Genomic DNA, 24,073 nt, shown 5'->3' on the forward strand with positions numbered 1-24,073 from the left:
TGACCCCATTGCTTAGAGGGTTACAAGATCATTCATTGTGTCTGTGCTATTCCTGCTGGTGAAGCCGCCCCTCGGAGCTTTCTTACCAAGCGGTGCCCTAAAGCCCTGTGGGTGACAGTGCCTTTGTCTTCTACTTGCAGGTCATGGCAAAGTGGTGGGACGAGGCCATTCTTTTCCGGGTTGGCCTGAAGCTGGAGGAGTTCCGTGGCACGACCAGGAAGCCAGCCATTTATTACGATGTCCTCGCATGACGGGAGTCCCAGAAAGGAGATGCTGTGATTGTTCCGGTCTGATCCCACTGAGCATTACTGGAGAAAGGAGTTACTGCTTTTAACATTGATCTCAACGAGGGGTGGCGGCAGCAGCAGGGCTGTTTACATAGTGGAATAGTAGTTTGTTCTAGGATATTTATTCCCATCCAGGGTCAATGCTGCCCTCAGGTGCAGGGGCTGTAAAAGGATAGCAGTCTATGCATGGATGTGGGGCTAATGGGTGGGTGCAGAAACACACTTTATTTTTGTAGTTAGGTTCAGTTCGAGGTGTTACATGGATAGGACCAGACAGGAATGCTCTCAGAACAACTGCCTATACGTGGGCTGTGCTAGTAAAAATCAGCTATGGGTGTTCAGCTCCCCCAGCCTTCCATGGGAGGTGGGAGGACATCCCTGGCACAATGCAGCCCATAGTCCTCAAGTAAATCCTTTTGCCCTAATTACACTCTAGAAAAGGGGAATGAAACACTGCACTTTCCTGGGTGTTGTGTTTTTCTGTTTTGTTTGGGCAGGGGAGGCAGTATCCTTGCTGCAGCAGGAGAGTTTTTCCACTCAGGATAATTTTAATAGGATCTGACTGCTCCTGGAGCCAAGTAGGTGGTGTATATAAAATGTTGTCATAGGACCAGTCTCTCTTGCAGTGTAGGTGATAACTAGAGAAACTAAGCAAAACTCTGCAGGAACATAGGAAAATGAAGTCTTTTAAAGCTGCATTTAGATTTCTCCTTCCTCCTCACCTCTGCTGGCAGCATACTCACTCATGCCCGTCACCCCAATCAGGGTAGGAGATCTGTGGTTGGCTGGCAGCATAACTTGGCATTTTTTGTTAGGGTAGGTTTTCCCTGTGAAACTGGGAAACGTTATGAACGGAGCCCCTCATAGAGCCTGAGGATGGGATACACAGAACTGCAGAAGACCAACAAGCATGTCTAACTGCAGCACAGCAGTAGATAAGAGAAGGGATATAATGACTCAGCCCTTATGACCTAACAGCCAGCACCTCCTGCTAAGACATTTGCTGGAGGAGCTGTCTAAGCACTGAAAAGGAGACTAAACTGTAGACCAAGGAGAGGGCAACTGTCCCTGCCTAGGAGGGATTTTTACTGGTCCATTCTCTTATGCATCTAAAAAGCACACAGGGTCAACCCTGTTTACCACAGCCAGTCACTGCTCTTGTTTCCCGGAAGAGGCCAGGCCTGGCTAAAGATCACAGCCTATAGGAAAACCTCCTGCCTTTAAGCTCTCATAGGCACCTTCCTCTACCCCCTGGGATTGCTTCAGGCTTCTTCCTGCCCTAGTGCATTCAGCTTAGTCACTTTATCAGAGCAAGAAAAGGCCTAGCACTAAACCTGAGTAGGTGGTAGGGCTTCCAGGTGAGAGACTAAAGAGACAAGACAAGGCTCCTTACCTGTCCTTTGTAGTGACACACCTGACACAGATGCACTTAACAGCGAAGCTCCTAGATTCATTCAATATATTCTTTCTGCTACACCCTCACTTCCAGAAGGTTTTAAATATAAAGTTGGTGCAGAAGCTGCTGCGGTGCTGGAGTAGGACAAGAGCCAAACCCCCATTTCTCTGACGAGGAAATGGTAGAGCTTTCACTGCAGGAAGCAAAGGGAAGTTGGTTTTTTTAAACCCCTCTCAATCCATTTTCATTTTCTAAATGGACCTGACCTTACACTAAGGATTAAGACTGCTTGTTCCATGGCATTCAAATGGAAAAGCACCACACTGGACCCTGCTGTCTCATCTACCTTCAGTTCCTGCTGGGAAACAGCAGCCGCCACTGCTGATTGCTAGCATCATTGGCAGTTAGAGATAGTGAAACTGCTGGGGGTGTTTTTCAGTTCCTTTCTACTGTAACTATGTAGCTAAGCAATGAGAACTAGGCTCTGGTATCTTCCTCTGAAGAGCAACAGCCTTATCACTGATAGATAAATACTTTCTCCACTGTAACCTTAATTCTCGTTTGGTACATTTCTGTGGAGGGGCTACAAGTGTCTGTGTATTGCCTAAAGACATGGGGATGGTTATGGATGATGTAGTTTCACTCAAATAAACAAGTTCTCTCTTTCTCTAAGTCTGCTCTTTGTAGGTGACTGAGGGTCTCTATTTGCAGCGATGACCTCAAAAGGTTGCTGTGAAGAGGGCCAGGGGCTATTAGAAATGTATTTGCTCTGATTCAAATTCATGTAAAGTATGTCCTGATACCCCAGTGATGAGAACCTTCTACTAGCCAAGTTATAAACTGCCAGCAGCAACTCGGGATGGGGGGGACAGACCCTAAACTGCTTCAGGTCCACTCCAGTGCCATTGGAGTGCAAGACCTGGCTTGAGTTTGGCCCATTCTCTAAACCAGGGGAACTCCTCTTCTGGTCTGAAGAGAAGAATCAACCCCTTTTAGGTGGAGGGGATCACATTCCCTTAGCTTCTGGAAGAAAATCAATGTGCTGGGTGTCTCCCACCTAGCCCTATGTTAGTTAACAGCATTTCTGACTGAGGGCTAGATCCACAAAGTGATTTAGATGCCTAATTGCCACTTTAGGTACTTAAAATCCAAAATTTAGATCCTCAAAACCCTCACTCAACTACCTCTTAATCTTGTAGGTGCCCATATTCCCTGGCATCTCAAAATCTGTGGCTGAGCATGTGCACAGCTTCCTCAAGCCAGGAACCAGAGCCCTGGCAGGATCCTCAAACCAGGCATTACCCCACCTGGCTTGATTGCAGGGTCTGAAATGGTAGGTGGTCAGGGACTTGGACTTGAACTTGGGCCTCCCATCTCCCAGAGGCATGCTCTAACTTACTGATAGGCTTGGGAGGATTAGACTTTTATTGCTAAATGTCGATTTCACCAACACACACAGATTGATGGAAAAAATACTTCCAGTGATAACTAATTTACAGATAGGCAAAATAAGAAAAATCTCTTGAACTTGGGAGTAAATAACCTTCAATCAAACTCTTATTTTGACAGGTGGTGTTAGTGTGTGAACAGCTAAAGCTTCAACTTTCTGAATCAACAGCAACTTATTAAATAATTGTCTGACACTCCCCTCATTTTGCATAACTCTGAAAACATAAAATAGAAAAAAATGCTTAAAAACAAACATCACTCTTGTCCAGTGAAACTGTAAAAAGAAAAATCCAATGCTGCCAAGCCTACTTGCTAAGTACAAGAGTTGCTCAGTCTCTCGCCTTAATGCCCATTCCATTATTTGTACAAAGTGGGGTGGCATCACCAGGGAGCATAGCAAGAGCCCTACAGCATAATATGCCAGAACTCAGGGCTCAGAGCACTCTTGTGAGAGATGTAAGTTCAAATCCCTGCTCCCCCTCTGGCAGAGAGAGAATCTGAACCTGGGTCTCCCACATCCCTTTTGAGTGCTCTTACCCACAGTTAAGATGGCACCACTATCACTGGTTTTTGTGATGAGCTAGACCCTGAACTAAAGGAGAAGGGTCATGATGAGAGGGAGGTGCTTCCCTCCAAACTGGAGCTAGGTGCTCATGTCCCTTTGTGATAGCTCCTGCTTCACCTTGCTGCCTCTCATGGATCCCATTCTTGGGCACCTAACGCAGGGCTGTGGATTCTACTAGGCACCCGAGCACCTGATAGGCAGTGCAATGCTGAATTTAAGTTCCTTTGTGGATTTAGTCCTAGCTTCTGTGCTAAGCCCTGGCATGGACCTTGAACTGCTAGAGCAGCAAAATGCTTTTCCTCCCTCTGTCATCAGAGGTGCATGCATGTCCCAAAGCAGCATGTGCCTGTGCAAAAAGCTCTTGGTACTAAGCTGTCAGAGGAAACCCCCTGGTTTTAGTTCCCTTTGTTGATTAGTCTCCACCACTGAGTTTGTTCACACTTCCATGGTAGGAGGCAAGTTCTCTACCTTGTAACAGACTCCTCCTGCCCCCCAAGAGAGGGCTTGAGACACAGTGGCAGTGCAATTGTGTGAGCAAAGCAGACACAGTGACCACACGCACAAGCCTGTTGCTTCACATAACTGTATGTATGGATATAGATATACGGTATATACACACTGATTTTATAGATATATATATAAAATAACACCTTGTTTATAAAGCGACATTTAATTGCCACTTGCCCCCTTCCCGCCCCACAAAACAATAGTATACAAAATATAAAATATCTTAAATATTTATAAACAGCATAAGAAAAAATAGAACTGTACGAAAATAGTTTTTCTGACATTCTCTCCCACCCCCACCCCTTGGAGCGTTTGGCAGGTTAATGTGCCTTGAGTCCATAGCTGTTGAGCGGGTAAGAGTAGGCCCTGCCCAATACTATCCGGTCCCGAAGGAGCTTAAATAAGACATAGTAGTTGCAGAAGAGGATGAGGGCCATGGAGAGGGTGTGGTTCCACTTCTCAGAGCGCAGCAGGGAGTACAGCTGGTAGCAGACGACACAGCCTTCGATGAGGATAAGCAGGTTGAGCAGCCGTAATGGACGGTGAAAGAGGAACTGCAGGGGGGGGAAAAAGGATCTGCATGTTTGTGGTTTGCTCTGGTAAAGAAGCTGACAGAGTATTTTTGTAGCGGTTTTAAGGCCCTGGGCACTGGGGTAAATGCTCTGTAACGTCCAGATCAGCTGCTACGTGGTAGCCAAGAAAAATGCTCTGGCAATCTGGATTCCCTGCTTTGTAAAGCGTTACTGTGCCAGGCAGCAATGCTACAGCGATGCTGGAGAATGGCTATGGCATATGCTGCTGCTGTGGACTTGAAAGTGCTTTCAAGTGTGCTGAGGAGAAAGCAGCTGTGCCCAGAACCAGCAGAAGGAGATTACCCAGGGCTGAAATCCCTTCCCCTTCCAAGCCTGACTGACAGGAGAGTTCGCTCTCCGTGGCTCATTCAATCATTGGCCTTTTTGCTCTGACTGCCAACAAGAGTGCCCATTTGGGACACAGCCACTTCACCCCTAGGAGCTGAACTGAGATTCACCCGTGTGTTAAACACAGGCCCCAAACAGGTGCATGCTAACCTAGGAGCACACTGCAACAGATGATATGGGCTCCATCTCTCCCTCCCACTCTGCTGAACTGCCAGGCCCTCAAAGTGCCAGAGCAACTTTTTGAATTTCAATTCTTTTGCCATTTTCAGCTGTCAGGGCAGCAGAAGCTGGCACCAGGCCACATCTAGAATTAAACATCTGCAAAACTACAGGGGGCCATATATTTAAAACAAAACTACTTGAACCGAGAGAAAAGAAAATAAAGGGGACCTGTAATAAGGAAAGAAAGCCAGGCCTTCTGGGGACTCCAACTAAAAGCAATCCAACCACCTTAAATCTTATTCTTCGCTAGTCACTAACCTGCAGTTGTTTCAGTAAGAGGTTTAGCACCAAGAGTGCAACAGATCTAGGAAGTATTGTTTATGGCAGAAGTGGAGCTCTGTATCTAGTGCCAGACTGCAGTGCACAGTAGAAAACTTTAGAGGGCCCTGAGGGAAAGAACTTTAAATTAAGAAAAGGGTGGGAACAGGCCCTGGCTTTGCTAGATTAGAGAATCCAGTTTATTCCTTCTGCCTTGTCTTTCAATTCAGTCTCATCTCAACCTGCGCTGCTGCAGCAGTGCTCAACCCCCCCTCCCACTCCTGAGGTGTCATTCTGGGAGAAGAGATACTTGCATAAAAGCGGGCGTGGGAGACATCTGAAGGCACTGCTACATTGTAAGGCCCTACTGCCTTGTACAGGCATCGACTGTGTCGCACCAGCACGCCCTGTGGCCAGATCGTACTTTCTGACCAGCTGAGGAGAAAAAGAAAGAGAGGTGCCATTAGCCTAAAGGAGGCAGCGGGTGGAGATGGTGGGGGAAACGGGGAGGAGGAGAGGGGTGAGTGTGTGTTGCCTAGATCAGCTCAAGACCTCATGTCTCATGAGAGAATTTCAGTGCACCTGCCAAAAGCAGGCGAGTATCATTATTCCTTTCAGGGAAACAGAGACATGGAGTGGTGACAAGATCACAGAGGGAGTCTAAGCTGAAGTCAGGAATAAGTCAGAGCCCCATTAATAAGGATAAGATGTCACAGAGGTCATGGATTTTGTGACTTCCAGAGACCTCCATGACATTTTCCACCTCAGCCATGGGGCAGCAGGGCCGGAGCTCCCAGCCTTCAGGGGACCCCCACCAGCTCCCAGTCACTGACCCTGCAGCTCCAAGCCGTCGCAGGCAGCAGGGGGACCCTGGATCCCCGAGCGAGTGGGTGCTGGACTGCCCCACAGCACAGCTTGGGCTCTCATCCTCCTCCCCAGAATTCAGTCATTCCCTGTCAGCCGCCCCCTCCCTGCCCCCCCACACACATTATTTTTAATAAAAGTCAGACAGGCTATGGGCTTCCACAAATGTATTGCCCACATCCTGTCTGCGACTTTTTCTAAAACGTGACAAAATCGTAACCTTACCCATTACCACGAGGCCCAAATGGCTCCCACCACAAAAACCAAGAGCACTTTGTCTTAGTGTCAGTGGGGCTGTTAGGAAAACATCCCACCACCCAGTGTGAACTAACTGCTCCAGGTGGTTGCAAGAGCATGAGAGAGTGTCCATGGGGAACAAGAGCCAGCGCTGTCAGGCACTGCCACGAGGAAGCTGACAGTGCTCAGGGGTGGGCAGTGCTAGCCCTGGCAGCACAGACAGAGCAGAACAGCCATGACCTTTCCATCTACTACTAGGAAGAACAGAGAAGCTTCCTCACTGAAAATCCAGCAGGCAAAGAACAGATGCATCTTAGAATGCCCTTGTTTAATGGGGAGAGCGCACTGACCCCTCCCAGCCTGCACTTACATGTGCTGTGGGGCGTTGCTGTAGGAGCCATGTTCTAGCTTCTGCCACTTGCCCAGGTGGGCGGCCGATCTGTGCAGCACATCGCAGTACTTGGGGGGCAGCAGCTGCGTGGTGAGCATAACGAAGGCGTTGATCCACACCATGATGAGGTGCTCGCAGGACCAGCGCATGTCGTAGTACTGGGTGCTCTGCAAGAGACCGGATGGGAAGTTAGCGCCACTGGCAGGTCACAGCAGAGAGCATAGGGGGGTGCTGTGTGCAACCAGCAGACCAACTCCAGACTTCACAGGCATACACTGCCCGGCCAGTGAGTTCGGAGACACTTCAGAGTTCCTTCTCCTGGGCCTAGAGGCAGGGGATGATGCAGCCAGTAATGTACTGTGCATCTCCTCCCCCAGCAGCTGATACCAGAAGGGTAGCTGAGCCATGGAGTGTACATGGACCAGGGTCGCGCCATGGATTGTGGAGTCCTTTCCCTTCATTGCAGCAGATTAATGATCAGACAATCTCAACAAGCTCTGTCACACAACAATGGACAACAGAAACTGGGTTGGCTGTGGAAGTCCCTGATTTCTTAGTTAATAGACATGGAGCCTGGCACAATTTAGAGAACACCACACAGCCTGGGCACCAACACTTCAGATCTTTGGTTCAGGTCCAGACTTCCCTGCTGGCCCTGTTCTACAACAGGCCAAACCAAAACCCCCGATCTGAACACGCACACCCTAACCTTTGGCAAAGCTTGGGAGGTGAACATGGCAGCTGGTGCCCACTTGTGGCACGACCACAGTTATCTGTCGGTCTGGGGAAGAGAATGGGGATTAGTAAATGGGGAAGGGACCAGGTGCATCACGTGTATGGCAATACCTATCCGCCAACCAGGAGCGGTACTAGTGCATTCCAGATGCAGCCACACTCCACCATCCAGGCTGCCAAAAGGGAGACAGAGAAAAGGGGATTAACCAGAAATCTGGCACATCAACGATTTTGTGCAAAACTGAGGAGGCAGCGGTGACAGGGGGAAATGGGGCAGAAAGCACCGGAGATGGACAACAACTACCTTCACGAAGCACAGTGGCAGGAAGGCCACGTAGTAGGCACTGAAGAGGGAGTTGAAGAGAACCTCCTTCATCCTGCGGTTGAAGTCCGCTTTTAGGCACTCCACCTCATTGCGGATGAGGTCTGGGGAGAGTGGGCAACTGTGGGTTGGGATGGTCGTAGGATTATTGAACTGTTCTTTCAGGCACTCCCACAGGAGGGAGAAGAAGTCTTTGGGTTTCACCAGGCTGCCAATGCCCAACGTCCCGTCATCCACCATCTGATCCTGCACCAGGTAGCTGCAGTCGGTTGGGAGGGGCTGCGCTCTGCTGTCTTGGTGGAAGCAGCACAGGGGAACGTAGACACCGAACCTGTTGGAAAGGAGGGTAAGATGGCAGCTGTCCACACGCGAGACCAAATGCCATCACTGAGCAGACACAAACAAGCTCCAGGGAGAAAGCTCATGGAAGCCAGCACTGTCTGGTATTCAGAGCCCAATGGTCTCCTCCCCTCTCCTTGTAAGGTACAGAGCCTCTGCGTGGCACAGAGTTCTCTCTCTAAAATTCTTGGCTAGGAGACCCGTGAGCCCACCCACAGGTTTCAGAGGTTCAATAAACCCACTTATTACTAACAGTACATCCACAACTTCTCTCCATGGCTCCAGGGCTAATTGCTCCCCTCTCCTTCAGACACGCCCCCCTCCACACACACACACACACATTCCTACTCAACTGGGGCTCAGAAGCCAGGAGCTCCTCTATCCACACACCCCTCCAACATGGGTCAGAGGTCAACAGCTCTTCTCCATACAACATTCCCAACACGGCTGCGGCCACCCATCTCCCACCTCCACCAGGGCTCATGGCCCCATCCTCTCCCCAAGGTAAGAGCAATACTCACGGGTAGCCCAAGAAGAGGAGGTTGAGCACAGAATGGCTGCAGAACAGATTGACCAGAGTCCAGCAAAGTACCAAACTGCACAGCATAAACACCAGGCACGCCATAATCAGTGCCATGTAGTGAATCACTGATGTTGCGCCCACCTGAAAGGCCTGCCAAATTCAAAACCCAGAAGAAAGAATTACCTAGTGCCATGGTATGTCTGTGTGGCAGGCACTTGAGAGGAAGAAAGAAAGTCAGCAGGATTTCAGAAGGAGGTGGAGTGACTGCTGCCCTCTTTCCCAGGAACAGAGATCCCCTTACTTCAGTGATGGTGAGGGGTGTTGGAAGGTAGCTCTTATATCCCATTCTTTGGGACAATCTAAAATATTAGTGACTATTTAGAGCTCAGCCTGAACCCACTGCAAGTGACAGGCCAGCACAATCCTGCAGCCCGCAGCTCCCATTGGCCAGGAACAACGAACCACGGCCACTGGGAGTTGCAGGGGGCCGTGCCTGCGGACAGTCAACGTAAACAAAATGTCTCGTGGCCCACCAGTGAATTACCTTGATGGGCCACGTGCTGGAGGCTGATGATCCCTGTGCTAGGTTATTCCTACAATAGGGCCTTCTAAAGTTGAACCGCAAAGTAGGAAACAAATATTCTGTTAGCCCGATGAGGAGACACATGTTGCGTCTTGAACATTCTCTCCCCCTATTCCAGCAAATTTACAGGCTGCAGTCTCGCACGAAGATAAAGTTGCAATAAGGGAATTATTTGTGGTCTCCGAAGAAGTCGGGGCAGATTATATTAAGAAAAATTTCTTAAGAGTCAGCAATTGAGCAGGCCATATCAGAAATGCCTCAACAAGGGGTTTCAAGGCCCATCATAGAAATCCAAGAACGGTCTAGGGGAGGCATTACTGAGGACGATATCATAAGTGGAAATGATAGAACTCAGAGACAGAGAAGAGCTTTTGACGTCCTACTTAATCACCTGCTGAGCAGGGCAGGATTGCTCCCTACTGTATGTGCTCCAGTGCTCTGTCTGTTCCAGCTTTAACTATCCTAGTGGCTAGAGCTTCCACCACTTGTCTTTTCACTTGTAAAACTGTTGGCGGCCCAAGTGATCTTTCCCAGCCCAAACTTGGACCACTGCTGCCCTCAAATAGACAGACACAATTCTCAGTGAAATCAAGGAATGTTGTGCTCCTGGAAGGCTTATGAAAAGCAACCAGAGCTGAAGAAGAGCAGGTCTACCAGCTACGCACATTTCCTATTTCACTAACTTCTCAGCCTTTATTTTATACCCAACTCGGAGTTAGCCATGAGGTTGAACTCGCTCAAATCTCTGACATTTCCCTTGTCTGGAAATCTCCTATTTTCCCCTCTAGAACATCATCAGAATTTAGCCTTGGTTGAACAACCTATTCTCTCCTTCACTGCCTCCTGACTCAACTATTGAAATCCCCTTCGCTGCTCCTCCCAAATGCCTGCAGCCAGATGACTCCCACAGAGGAAGTGAGACCATTTCATCTCCTTCCATTTCTCAAAGAGAGAACAAAAAGACCAGGATGCTCCTGAATGCTACAGGGCAGGTGGGAGCTAGGGAGCAGAGCACAGCCCAGAAGTAAAGGGGGAGTTCCATGGGCACCATCAAAGCAGCGTGCTCAGCCCGTCACACCCATAGTGAGGTGTTGGACATTTGAACTGTTCTTCCCCACGCATGAATTCACTCAGCTCACTAAAGACCTCTCTACGACCAGTATCTAGATGTGGTAGAGAAAGCAACTGCAGAATGTTACCTCGGAGATGAGGGCCCACACCAGCCTCCGCGCCAGCATCACCGTGATGAATGCCGCCAGGTGGTAATCAATGAGGTGAAAATTCTAAAGGAGGAAAAAGGAAAAGGTTTTCACCACGAGAAGGCACCAGTGAAACCTACCTGGCGGGGGTGGGGCTGCTCGGCTTGCTGGAGGAGGAGAACCAAGAGCTTGATGAGCAAGCATCAAGTCTGCCAGCTGTGGGGGAAGAGAAGCTAGCAAATTCGTCCTGCTGGAGTCCCCTGGGGAGTGAGGAAGCAAGACATTCACCATACACAGGTCCTGCCTCCCCTTAGCAACTACAGCTAAGAAAGAAACACTGAGCCAAAGACAGATCTATAGTCAGTAGCACCTTGAGGAGCACTGAGCACAAATTCTCTTGGAAAGGTAAGATTACCAACCAGAAACAGGGTTCCCAAAATGCCGTTCCCAGAATTCCGCAAGGCAGCCTGCCTTGTTCTTTAGGCAGCAATATGGGCTGTGGAGACTACAAGTTCCAGCAGGCAATACTCCAGCTTGATTTGAGAACTCTCATCTCCACAGGCCATAGCTCTGTATTTAAGTTAACAGCAGCTGCAGTAGTATCAAATTAGATACAGTTTTTGGGCTTCTTGGGAACTGCCAATACAGCTGTCGAATGGGCTAAGCCTGGCTACCACTGAACTTGGTGTCTGGCACCTGGAAGTTCCTCGAGTGAATGAGAACATTTGACTTCTGATAGAGGCAGAGATGAGATAACTGAGGTAGATTTCACAGAGAAGGTCTAAGACAAAACATTCTTTTTTCCCAGAGAAGAGTGATCAGGCCTGTACTGTAGCTGAAGTTCAAACAAACAGCGAAATAATTTCATTGCCAATAATGTTTATAGGTACAAATACTAAGAAGTCAAATCAAAATCTTATGCTTCAAAGAAGGATTACCACCCACCCCATGTGCAGTACTGCTTAACTGCATTCTGAGGAGGTTTCTCCTCCTTGGAAGCATCAGGAAAAAGCTACTATGCAACGGCAGGATGCTCAGCTTGCTGGGCCAACCCAGTCTGACTCAATAGGGTAATGTTGATGCTTAAGGCCTACATTAAACTCAGTGGAGATCCTCAGCTGTTGTATATCAGTGTATCCGTCTCCTGTATCTATTCTTAACTCTGCTGCTGATTTACTCTGTGACTCTCATGGAAATTCCAGCTATCTTCTTCAATTGGTTTCTGTTGGCTTCAGTTGCTTTTGACTACAGGAGTAGCCACCCCACGAGCCAGGAGTCTAACAGACCTTTTGCTCCATCACAAAACCAAGATGAGTACTAGAACTGGTAAATATCAGATCAACATTTTCATCTACAATTTCCACTAAGGGACCTTGCAGGTCACCTCTATAACCCTACCGGATTGATGGATTGTGGGGCTTCTTTCGCTCACTTATGTCAAATGCTCGGCGATCTCTGGATTGAAGGAGCCATGAGGAGAAGCTATGTAATGAGGAGACACGGGCTCTCTGAGAATGGGTGAGACACTCTGTACCTCGGGGGAACACCCCACATCCCCAAGTTCATCTTTATAATATGATTGTGTGGTATCCAATGCAAAGTTTGTTATGTCGGGTGTCTTCTGAAGGCTCATGATGCACTGAGCATTGTGATTGTAGTAATGTTATAGGTTGTAATTTCATGTATATACTTATAAGGCTGAAAATGTGTCCTCATGGCTTAAAACAAGCCCAGGCAAAACTCTCCAGGAGCAAAGGGGCAATTCACACCTCATCAGCCCATGCATGGGACAAACCCAACCCCACCGGAACAACGTACACTGGCCTAGGCAGCAACAAAGGATCTGTTGGACTCTTGAGTGTAGTCACCCCCCTTCTCTTGGTCAGTCTGGGACTGCAATGAGGTGGAGGGGAGGGGGACCCGAGGGGGAAGAAACAACATGACAAAAGGGAGAAACATTTGCCATGCTCTCTCTCTTTCACCTCCATCTACAGATACCACCACCAAGCGACTGAAGCTCTGATCAAAGTAGATAGCCTGGCTGAAGGCCAACCAGCCAGCCTGTGGTGAAATGCATCTAAATTTGTAAGGGCACTGAAAGTGTTAAAATCAGCTTAGAATGCATTTTACTCTTATTTCATTTGACCAAATCCAACTTTTTGTGCTTTGACTTATAATCACTTAAAATCTATCTTTTGTAGTTAATAAGTTATTGATTATTCTACCTGAAGCGGCGTATTTGGTTTGCAGCATGTCAGAGACTCCCCTTGGGATAACAACCCTGGTACACATGAATTTCTTTATTAAATTGACAAACTCATATAAGCTTGCAGCGTCCAGCAGGCATAACTGGACACTGCAAGACGGAGGTTCCCAGGGTTGTGTCTGGGACCAAAGATATTGGCTAGTGTCATTCGGTTGCACAATCCAAGCAGCAGCTGGCCAAAAGTGCTCATTTATGTAGCTGAGAGCAGCTTACATGGTAGAGACTGTGAGTGAACAGCAAGGGAGTGGGGATTCTCACAGCAGAGCAGGGTAAGGCTGGCTCCCAGAGTTGAGGATTGGTGTGACCTAACAGATTACCAGTCCAGAGAACACCAGAGGGAACATCACAATGGGGAACTCACCAGAGAGGTGCAGGAGGCAGGGTGATTGTAGGGATACCACCAGACAGTCTTGTAGATATTGATGTACTGAATAAAGAGGGCCACTAGCAGGTAGATGAAGAAGAGGAATTCAAAGAGAAGGCTGCCGTCCAGTGGCAGGTCAGGGATCCGGCAGTGACGAACAGGCTCTGGGGTGATCAAGGCCGTTATGGGAGGAGCTGAGAGGCTGATTGCACTACCATTCCTGAAACAGACAGATGCCATTAACTGTAGGGTCAGCATCCTGCACTGCCTCAAGCTGCCTCCCTAAGGTTTCAGGGTCATTACTGAATGGTGCAGGGGCATGGGATTAAGGAAAGCAGAACCTTGCTGACCAGAGTTTGGATCATTCACACATCTAGCACAGGACACATAGATGCTCCCTACTCATCTTAACAAAGTCGACAGCCTTCCATAGATGCCTCAACTTCTCCAGGAGGTCAGAATTATTATAACCATTTCACAGAGGAGGACTAAGGCATAAAGAAGAGAAGTTACTTCCCAACCTCATAACCTAGTGGCAGCGCATCTCCCCTTACACACACACTTGTGTTCTAGCTTTCCTCCCACCCCACGGCAGACAGGGAATTACGCCTATGCTGTGACACATACAGTGATTCCCCAGTAACATTGCAGAGAACAGAGCGGAACAGGCTAGGATTGCTCAGTTCTAGGATTCATGGCCCCAAATCTTGCTGCTGGGGAAACAGATGGGAATTGTGCCTTCCTAGTCTCTTATCACTCTGTCCTTTCCAGTAATACAGGGGGAATGCTATGCTTGTGAACAGGGACACAATTCTCCCATTGGGACAGATATTAAAATGTAAAACAGAGAGGAGACGTACAGGGAAATGGGTCAGTCAGTGGCACAGCTAGGGAGACAATCTAGGAATTCCCTTCTAACCACCAGACCACACGTCTTCGGAGAGCCAAGAATAGAATGCAACAGTCCTGGGTCCCAGCTTGTGCTCTAACCACTAGACCTTCTCCCTCCCAGTGCCACTGAAAAGAACTCAAGGTTCTGGTCAGCCAATCTGCTGCTTCAGCCATTGGGTAAGACTGCTTCACAGAGCTTAGAACAGAACCCAGGATTCCTGGTTTTCAGGCTTCTGCTCTAACCATTAGCAAACACTGCCTCACTGTATCATAGTGTGTCTTGCTGGTCATACTGTCTTGTCCCACCTGTTTCTCAGACCAGTGCCGTTGCCACAGCTCCCGCCAACCAAAGTCTGGAGAGAAGGCAAAGCTGAACGGCTTAGCTGCTGCCGACTGGGTCCCCTCCTTCCACCGGGCATGACAAGGAACCGATCCACTTCCAGTGCCTCCAGCAGGCTCTGCCCTGAGACCCAGACAACAACCCCAAAGCCTTCCCAGCTCTGCAGGGGAGAAGTGGGGAGAAGGGGGAGAGAGAACAGTGGTATTAATTAAGATGAAAACTTCCAGTGATACACCTCAAAGTTGAGACCGGGTCAACCCATCCACATTTATTTGTACAGAAACTTCTGGAAAACCTGGGACTCCTACCAATACTCTGGGGCCACTGACCCTTTAAAACAATCTTAGGTTCCTTGTTTGCCTGAATAAATAGGATGGAACAGTGCTTACAGGTAAACATTCAGACATATTAGAACTATGCCTTTAAGAAGTGATTGTGTAAATGAATAGTATAACCTTCTGTAGTATAACCTTGTGTAAATGAATAGTATAACCTTCTGTTGGCTGAGAAGCTGGACAGATGATCTCCTAGTCACTAAGCAAAGAAGAATTATATGCTCTAGTATAACAGCTAGAATGAAATGAACCTCTCTTTGCTTTAGTGTAAGATATTGTGAAAGATGTGCTGCTCTCCATAATTTTCTAAAACAATTTACAGTTGGAAAACAGTTTTTGAAGTTGGTGGATAACGAGGCTCTATGTACACTGGACTTCAAACAGTGCCAGCTATTGACTAGTCTACACCCAGTTTTAGCAAAACAGCATCTCACTCTACACTGGAAAAGAAAACCATATTACTGCATTGCTAGCAAGAGTCATGTTTAAACATGGTTCTAACTAAAACGGTTTGATTTCCAGAACAGATAGGGTCATAAGGTAGAAGATATGTGTGTGTGTATATGTCAAGTGTATCGTGAGGTAGGAAACCAAAGTCCAATGGCATTAACCCAAGAGAGATGTGAAAGTCTTACAATCACTCTCCATCCGTTATAAAAGCAAACTTTAATGCATGTCAACTTATTAATTTCTTTAAACTGAAAACGAGCATCTGTTTACTTTTTTTTAAAAAACTGATCCATAGAGACTGTGCAGCTCAAATTAACAGTACAAAGCTCGATCTTCCGGCACAGCCGTCACCGATTCCATGATTATTGTTTTTAAAATATATCTATGACTTAGCCTTATAGGATTTTAGTGGGATTTGATGGTTAACAGACAAATTAAGTGCCAGCTGTAATTTGGAGATTCAGTCCTGCAAGTCACTCCACGTTGGCCAACTTTCCAGGATCATGGCCTTGAAGGTGAAACCCAGACTAAAAGCACACTGACATGTTTGTAAGTTTCTAAAAAAGTGTACCTTCCAAAAAGTTAGAGCAAGAACTGAGCCTGAATCAAAGCCCTGCATCCGAATACCCCAAACTTCTAGGCAAATTTGGATCTGGCTTTAAAATTTGCATATGGCCCCATCTCTAATTATAAGCCAATTATCACCTCCTTTAAAATTCTAAGTAGTCATAGCTGGCAGAGATGCCAAGTAGTATGTTGAGCGAATCATATCACTGCCATCATGGACACAGCTTATGGAAGAGCCATTCCACCCTAAAGACGTCCTTAAAGAACTTCCATTGTGTACTTAAACGTCTTATGTATAGTCTCCAGCTGAAGGCCAATTTACATAAAGTTTCAAGAAGATCAGTTGAGCTGTTTTTGAGATGACTTTTTTGCAGGTGCCCCTGTAAAGGTGGCCTGAAAAATGGGGGGAAATGGACTAGAGCCCTCCCCCCTTTTTTAACTTGTTTATGTTTGTAAAGTAGAATTTCAAGTTTTGTCTAGAGTGGAAAAAATTACGGTGCCTGGAGAACTAGTAAAATGGTGACACAGCTACAGCCAAGGAGTGAAAGTTGAACAATGTGGGCTGTGAGGGAAAGTCCTTTTTTTAAATTGTTATTTATTTACCTTTTTTTTTTTTTTTTTTTGCTTAATATCAAGTGAACTGTAATAACCAAGTAACAATGTGAAGAATGGAAGCCTCTCTGCCTTTTTTAATTCATGCATAAAAACTTGCAGTAGTTTCTTTAGACCTTTTAAAAGTTCTCCAGCAAAGTTAGGGAAGGCTAGAATTGAGGTTTCTGATATTTTAAGGTAACATACAAGCAGAAAAGAAACCACAGGCTTTTTAAAAAATCTATTCTAATGAAGGAAAAGAGGGTACAAGTTCAACTGTAAAAAAAAAGTCCTTTGAAGTCACCTTAAAAAGAAAATGATGTTGTCTTTTGTGTTTTCTTAAGTCACTAATGATTATTAGACTTCAAACTTGCCATGGACCAAGCTCTCAGTGGAGCGCTTGTGCTTATGACAGGTTAGGTAAGGCAAATCACTAATAAAGGGGTTCTTCTTTGAGTGATTGCTCATTTCCATTCCAGTTAGGTGTGTGCGCACCGCGTGCACGTTCGCCGGAAGACTTTTTACCCTAGCAACACTCGGTGAGTTGGCTGGGCGCCCCCTGGAGTGGCGCCGCTATGGCACCGATATATATACCCCAGCCAACCCGGCCACCCTTCAGTTCCTTCTTACCGCCCGTGTCGGTCGTTGGAACAGTGGAGTGCAGCTTAGCTGACCTCCACCTCCCTAGCTACTCGTAGTTTCTCGTTGTTATTGTGTACATAGTTGTTGTTCTCGTAGATATTAGAATTAATTGTAAGTTCTTAGTATAGTTAGTTTAGTATTAGTTAGTGGGGTTCGGAGCGTAGCCCCTTCCCCGCACCCGGTGCTCATGCCCGGCTCACCGGGCTTCAAACCGTGCTCGGCCTGTCACAGGCCGATGCTGACAGGAGACCCACACGACTCCTGTTTGAAGTGCCTCGGAGAATCACACCTAACAGCTAAGTGCTCTGTTTGCAAGGCTTTCAAGCCGCGAACTAAAAAGGAGCGGGACATCAGACTAAAACAGCTCCTCATGGAGGCGGCCCTGACACCGCCACCTTCGGCACCGAGCACCAGTCAGCCTGTAAGCAGGAGCGCGCCTACGGCACCGGATTGCACCGGTACGCCTAAGGACTCTCGGCACCGGCCGTCTCCGGCACCGAAGTCGGTTCCACGTCGCTCCCTCTCTCCGAGGTCAAAGAAGGCCAAGACTCCTGCTGCTTTGGCAACACCCACGCCGCAGCCAGAGGATGCACCCAGATTGGACCGCCCGGCGTCGATACCCGCCGCGGCACTGACTAAATCGGCACCATTGATTCTGGTCCCATGAGGGCCGTCGAGTCCGGCGCCTGATAGCTCCCCGGCGCATACCGCGGTAGAGCTCACCATGCCATCCATGCCAGAGGCGTTTTCGGCGGTGAGAGACTTAATCGCCCTAACGGATTCGGCACTGCCCCTACCCCCGGCACCGCCGGTGCAGGTAATTCAATCTCTGGGCAAGCCGACCCTGACTAGACCACCGTCTGTCAGCTCAGCGGACCGGCACCGCTCAAGATCACGATCCTGCAGGCGCTCCCGGTCGAGACGATGCTCCCGCTCTTGACGTCGCTCGCAGTCCCGGCACCGTTCTACACGGCACCGGTCAGACTCGCAGCACCGGTCAGACTCACGTTCTCCACCTCACTATTCGCAGCACTGCTCTAGTTCCCGGCACCGATCCAGGCACCGTACCTCTCGGAGCCGCTCACGCCGCAGGGACTCGAGATCCCGGTCGATCTCCCGGCACCGGTCTGGTCGCAGGTCCCGGTCTCAATCACGGTACCATTCTGAATACCGACACCGGTCCCCGCTAAAGAGGGGAGCGAGGTCCATCGGAACCTCAGCCCAAGGTTTCTCTGCTCCTCCATGGCCATCCAGGCAGATGTTGGTGTCCTCCCACGCAGACAGTTACTACAACCAGGACCGTGATATGGAGGTGCCTACCGAGGTCTTCCAGGAAGTCCAGTCTCAGGACACGGGACCTCAACAGTGGTCCTTTTGGACACCCTGAGCGTACCATCAGGCCTAAGGTGCTCCATTGGCCCAGACCCACTCCGCTCCCTCAGAGCATCAGGCGCCAGAGGCCACCATTAGCCGTCCCCCTCCAGCTGGCACAGAGGAGCAGATGATCCATCCACCAGGCTCCCCGGTACCACTAGAGCAGGAACCGACCCATGAGCAAAAGGCCATTCAGGACCCTCTCATCCCCAGAGTGTCATCCTCTTCCTCTCCAGATGAGGCAGTGGCAGGGACCTCATCATCAGGGCCCCCGCCGATAGACCTCAGAGCCCATCAGGACCTCCTTAGGAGGGTGGCGTTCAACATTAATCTCCCAGTAGAGGAAGTCCCAGAGGTCAAGGACCCAGTTGTGAGCATCCTGTCGGTGGATGCCCCCACTAGGGTGGCTCTGCCTTTCATTAAGGCCATCCAGGCCATGGCCGACACCTTATGGCAGTTCCCAGCCTCCACTCCCCCTATGGCAAAGGGATTTGAGAGGAAATACATGGTACCCTCTCGGGGGTACGAATACCTATATGTCCATCCTCCTCCCTCCTCACTAGTTATCCAATCGGTCAACGAAAGGGAACACCATGGCCAACAGGCACCAGTCCCCAAATCTAAGGAGGCTAGGCAGATGGATCTACCGGGCCGCAAGGTGTATTCAGCAAGTGCCCTTCAGCAGGCTCTCCTGAGCCGTTATAATTACAACACCTGGGCAGAGGTGGGTAGATTCACAGAACTACTACCCCCGGACTCACGCCAAGAATTTGCCGCATTCCTTGAAGAAGGTGGCTAGAACCTCCCTCCAAGCTTCTCTCATGCGGCCGACTCGGCAGCCAGAACTCTGGCCTCAGGTATCACCATGAGGCGTATCTCATGGCTCCAGGTCTCCAGTCTGCCACCCGAGCTCCAGTGCACCATCCAGGACTTACCCTTTGATGGCAAGGGTCTGTTCTCTGAGAAGACCGACCCCAGGCTGCAGAGTTTAAAGGACAACAGGGTCATCATGCGCTCACTGGGCATGCATACGTCTGTGACCCACGCAGACCCTTCCGGCCTCAACCCCACTGCCCATACTTTGTGCCCCGGCACAGGCAAGACTTCAGTAGAAGGCGCGGGCAGGGTGGCCGTAGATGCCAGTCCGGGCTCCAAGGGGGTCAAAACCACGGGCCCCCAAAAGCACCTCCAGGGCCTAAGTCTACCTTTTGAAGGTACGCACGAGGACGGCGTACCAGTTTCAGGACAGGATCCTTCTCCTCCCTTCTCCAACCGTCTCTCCTACTTCCTCCCGGCGTGGTCCCAATTGACCTCAGACATCTGGGTCCTACGCACGGTGAAACAAGGATACCACCTCCAACTTGTTTCATCCCCGCCTTCCCACCCGCCCCCCAACCCAGTCCCTCTTCAGGGACCCCTCTCACGAGCAAGTCCTCTTACAAGAGGTGCAGTCTTTCCTCGCCGCAGGAGCAATAGAGGAGGTACCACCAGACGAGAAGGGAAAAGGGTTTTACTCCCGCTCCTTTCTGATCCCCAAGTCCAAGGGAGGCCTCAGGCCTATCCTAGACCTGCGAGGCCTCAACAAGTTTATGGTCAAGTTGAAGTTCTGCATGGTCTCCCTGGGGACTATTATCTTGTCCTTGGATCCTGGAGACTGGTATGCCGCCCTCGACATGAAGGACGCATACTTCCACATCGCCATCTTCCCTCCGCACAGGAGGTATCTTCGCTTTGTGGCCAATCACAGCACTTCCAATTCACTGTCCTCCCCTTTGGCCTCTCCACGGCCCCAAGGGTGTTTACGAAGTGCATGGCCATTGTCACCGCTTACCTCTGCCGGCAGCAGATACATGTATTCCCGTAGCTGGACGACTGGCTCATCAAAGGAACCTCCCAGACTCAGGTCAGACAGCACGTGGACATAATCACGGACCTATTCTCCCAGCTGGGGCTGCTTCTCAATGCGAAAAAGTCCACTCTGGTCCCCACACAAAGGCTGGACTTCATAGGGGCAACCCTGGACTCCACTCGAGCCTGGGCCTACCGACCTCAGCCACGCTTCCAGGCAATTAGGGCGATCATTCAAGGTCTGCAGATCTCCCCAACCACCTCAGCTCGCACGTGTCTCGGCCTACTGGGCCACATGGCCGCATGTACTTATGTGACCAAATATGCCAGGCTCCGCCTCCGGCCCCTTCAAACATGGCTCAATTCGGTCTACTGTCCGGGCAGGGACCCAATAGACGTTCTGGTGACCGTTCCCTCAAGGAACCTTACGCTCCCGCGACTGGTGGCTAACTCCCTCCCTGGTGTGTGCAGGGCTACCGTTCCATCCACCTCAGCCCTCGCTCTCCCTGACGACAGATGCGTCATCTCTTGGATGGGGGGGCTCACCTCGGTCACCTTCGCACCCAGGGCCTTTGGTCTTCGCAGGAGCTGACGCTCCACATAAATGTCCGAGAGCTGAGAGCAGTCCGCCTTGCGTGCCAGGCTTTCCAACATCTCCTCCATGGCCGTTGTGTCTCAGTGTTTACAGACAACACAACGGCCATGTATTATATCAACAAACAGGGAGGGACTCCCCTGTGTCAAGAGACCATTCGACTCTGGGACTTCTGCATAGCCCACTCAATAGACCTGGTAGCGTCCTTTCTCCCAGGGGTTTGGAACACTCTGGCGGATCAGCTAAGCAGGTCCTTCCACTGTCACGAATGGTCGATAAGACCAGACGTTATTCATTCAATCTTCCGGGGGGGGGGGGTTCCCCTCATAGACCTGTTCGCCTCTCGCACGAACAGGAAATGCCAAGCGTTCTGCTCCTTCCAGGGCCTTTCACCGGGATTGATCACAGACGCATTCCTCATGTCGTGGAGGCACCACCTACTTTATGCCTTCCCACCGTTCCCTCTGGTTCACAGGGTCCTAATAAAACTCTGTAGGGACAGAGCGCATCTAATTCTGATTGCGCCAGCGTGGCCCAGACAACACTGGTACACCACACTGTTCAACCTGTCCATGGCCAGCCCAGTCACCCTGCCACTCCTTCCAGACCTTATAACGCAGGACCACGGCAGTCTTCGCCACCCGGACCTGCAGGTCCTTCACCTCATGGCATGGCTCCTGCATGGCTGAACAGATCGGAGTTACGCTGTTCTGCTCCAGTACAGCATGTTCTCCTAAGTAGCAGAAAGCCTTCCACTCAGTCAACATACCTGGCCAAGTGGAAGCGTTTCTCCTGCTGGTGTTCTACGCAGAATGTCAATCCTTCTGAGGTCTCGATCCTCACTGTTTTGGACTACCTCTGGTCTCTTAAGCAGCAGGGCCTGGCGATATCTTCTCTGAGGGTCCACTTGGTGGCTATCTCCACATTCTACCCTGGAGAAAGTGGCCACTCCGTGTTTTCCCACCCCTTAGTCACTAGATTCATTAAGGGCCTGGAGCACTTCTACCCCCCAGTACGCCGCCCTGCCCCCACCTGGGACCTCAACTTAGTCCTAAGCAGGTTTATGCATCCGCCATTTGAACCATTGGCGACTTGCTCACTCCTGTACCTGTTGTGGAAGACAGTCTTCCTAGTGGCCATTACATCGGCCAGGAGGGTCTCCGAACTTTGTAACAACAGTTACAAAGGTGAGTAACTGTCTTTTCTGTGCAATTGATGTATTGGCCGTGTAGGGGACTTCCCATTGGCCACTTTCAGTCATGAGCATCTGTACAATAGCAAACCTGCATATATCCTACAAAAGGGGCAATATATACTGTATAACTCACTTGAAGCTTCCTGAGACTTCTTATAAACTCAGAGAGGGAAGGATGGAAGACTCTAAAACATTAAACAAACAACTTTAAAGGGTATTTTAAGCAAAACAAGATTAATTTATAAACTGGAAAAACTATTAATCTAATTCTCCCTAAAGGAATGCTTATGGTAGAGGGCATAACATCCAAGGGCCTGTAGTTTAACTATAGGCATTAAAGGGGCACTTACAAAAATTCTTTCCCCGTGTTATCCATTGCACAGTCAATAATTCATAAAAGAATTTAACAAATCTTATTTTTGTCTAGCAATTTATGGAGTCTGTTTACTTATTAGCTTGCACACTGAAATCAGAGTGGCCATCTTCACTTTCTGGTTTTAGGCCTCAGCACAGATGCTGGAGGGTTTCCATTGTTAAATAAGAGTGTATATAAACCCCTTTCAATTAAATTAAAAACATATTCTACTCACAATAGGCTTTTTAAAATCTGCCTTTCTAATCCCTATACACACATACAGGGCTAAATTCTGATCTCTGTTATTCAAGATTCACGTGGATATAACTCTATTGACTTCAGTGGAGTCAGTCTCAAAGTACCCTGGTGTAAATAAGAGCAAAATTTGCACACCACCCACCTTTTTAACACACACAAACAGGCCAGATTCACCCCTGGTTTAACTCCAGGGAAGTCAATGCAGCTACAACAGGAATGAATTTGGACTGAAAATTACATTTTGGGCCTTAAAGTTAGTGTTCCTTTAAGAAAAACAGTATCTTTAAGGTGTTTAATTATTTCATTTAAGGTATGGTTCAGCTCTGAAAAGCAACAGTGTAACTGCCCATAATCTCTTATTCCAACGCACCTGACCCCTATGTGTATCAAGCTGCTCATCTGAAACAAAAATAAGTATGTTCTTCTCTTTACTTGTTACCTCTGCAGCGCCAGCACAACTACTGGAGAGTGAGCTAGAGGCTATTCTGGGTTGTGCACCATCAGCAGAATTTGTTTCTCAGAATTATTCCAAATGCACAGCCAAAACCTTCTTTCAATTGCAGCTCTGAAACCCAAGGCAAAATGGGTTGCACTGAAGGCAGTATTTGTTATTCACAGGCTTTGTTGCTGTGACGAGGTACAAGCTGAAAAGCACCCAGCTTAGCTCTCAGATCCCAGTTTGAGTTTGCAGAGTTGGCAGTTAGAAAAAAAATACCTTTTACTTGTAAACAGAGTAATTTGATCCAGAGTCAGCAAAAGACAAATATAACATTCCAAGATGCCATTTTCACAGTCACTTTTCAGAGCAGAACTGCATTTTTAAAAGCACAACTAAATAAAAAAGTTGTCTAATATGCTGATGTACTCTCTCAAATAAGAATATTGAGAATTTTTAATTATCTTGTAATGTTGCTTAAAAAACAATTACTAAAAAGAATGGCTTTGGGATTGTCTAGTCCTCATTCCTGAAATCCATGCACTCCCTACAGCCACAGGTTTAAACCCCAGTAGGAGTCAAACCAACTCTTTGTCCTTCCAAGGTAGATCCATTGAATATTGTGCAGTTTCTGGTAGCCGGTGAGAAGGGAGACCGGAACTTGAAGTTCTGAAAAGATGTGAAGATCCCCTGATTTCTGTTGTTGCTCTGCTCTGACCGGCCACCTTCTACCCTACAGGTCGCTGCATGTCAGGGATGCTTCATGTAT

The 24,073-nt window shown here is 48.7% G+C and overlaps 2 protein-coding genes across 5 annotated transcripts in view; one reads left to right on the forward strand and one right to left on the reverse strand.

Moving 5' to 3' along the window:
- LOC116825982 (uncharacterized) overlaps positions 1-2,349 on the forward strand; it is a 41,989-nt gene extending 39,640 nt beyond the window's left edge. Inside the window, exon 20 of the mRNA XM_032782430.2 lies at positions 141-2,349. Within this exon, the coding sequence (XP_032638321.1) occupies positions 141-251 (111 nt within the window). The 3' untranslated portion in view covers positions 252-2,349. The remainder of the gene's footprint in view (positions 1-140) is intronic.
- Positions 2,350-4,266: 1,917 nt separating this feature from the next.
- Positions 4,267-24,073, reverse strand: part of TMEM39A (transmembrane protein 39A) — a 34,367-nt gene continuing 14,560 nt past the window's right edge. For 2 of the 4 annotated variants that reach the window (XM_075072032.1, XM_075072036.1), the window contains exons 2-9: positions 14,625-14,818; positions 13,425-13,647; positions 10,798-10,881; positions 9,014-9,165; positions 8,136-8,484; positions 7,076-7,263; positions 5,919-6,039; positions 4,267-4,758 (exon numbers count right to left, since the gene is read on the reverse strand). In XM_075072032.1, the coding sequence (XP_074928133.1) occupies positions 4,525-4,758; positions 5,919-6,039; positions 7,076-7,263; positions 8,136-8,484; positions 9,014-9,165; positions 10,798-10,881; positions 13,425-13,647; positions 14,625-14,737 (1,464 nt within the window). In that variant the 5' untranslated portion in view covers positions 14,738-14,818 and the 3' untranslated portion in view covers positions 4,267-4,524. The other 2 variants (XM_075072044.1, XM_075072048.1) reach the window with 2 other exon arrangements.

Source organism: Chelonoidis abingdonii, chromosome 1 (genome assembly GCF_003597395.2).
Source record: "Chelonoidis abingdonii isolate Lonesome George chromosome 1, CheloAbing_2.0, whole genome shotgun sequence".
NCBI classification, from domain to species: Eukaryota; Metazoa; Chordata; order Testudines; family Testudinidae; genus Chelonoidis; species Chelonoidis abingdonii.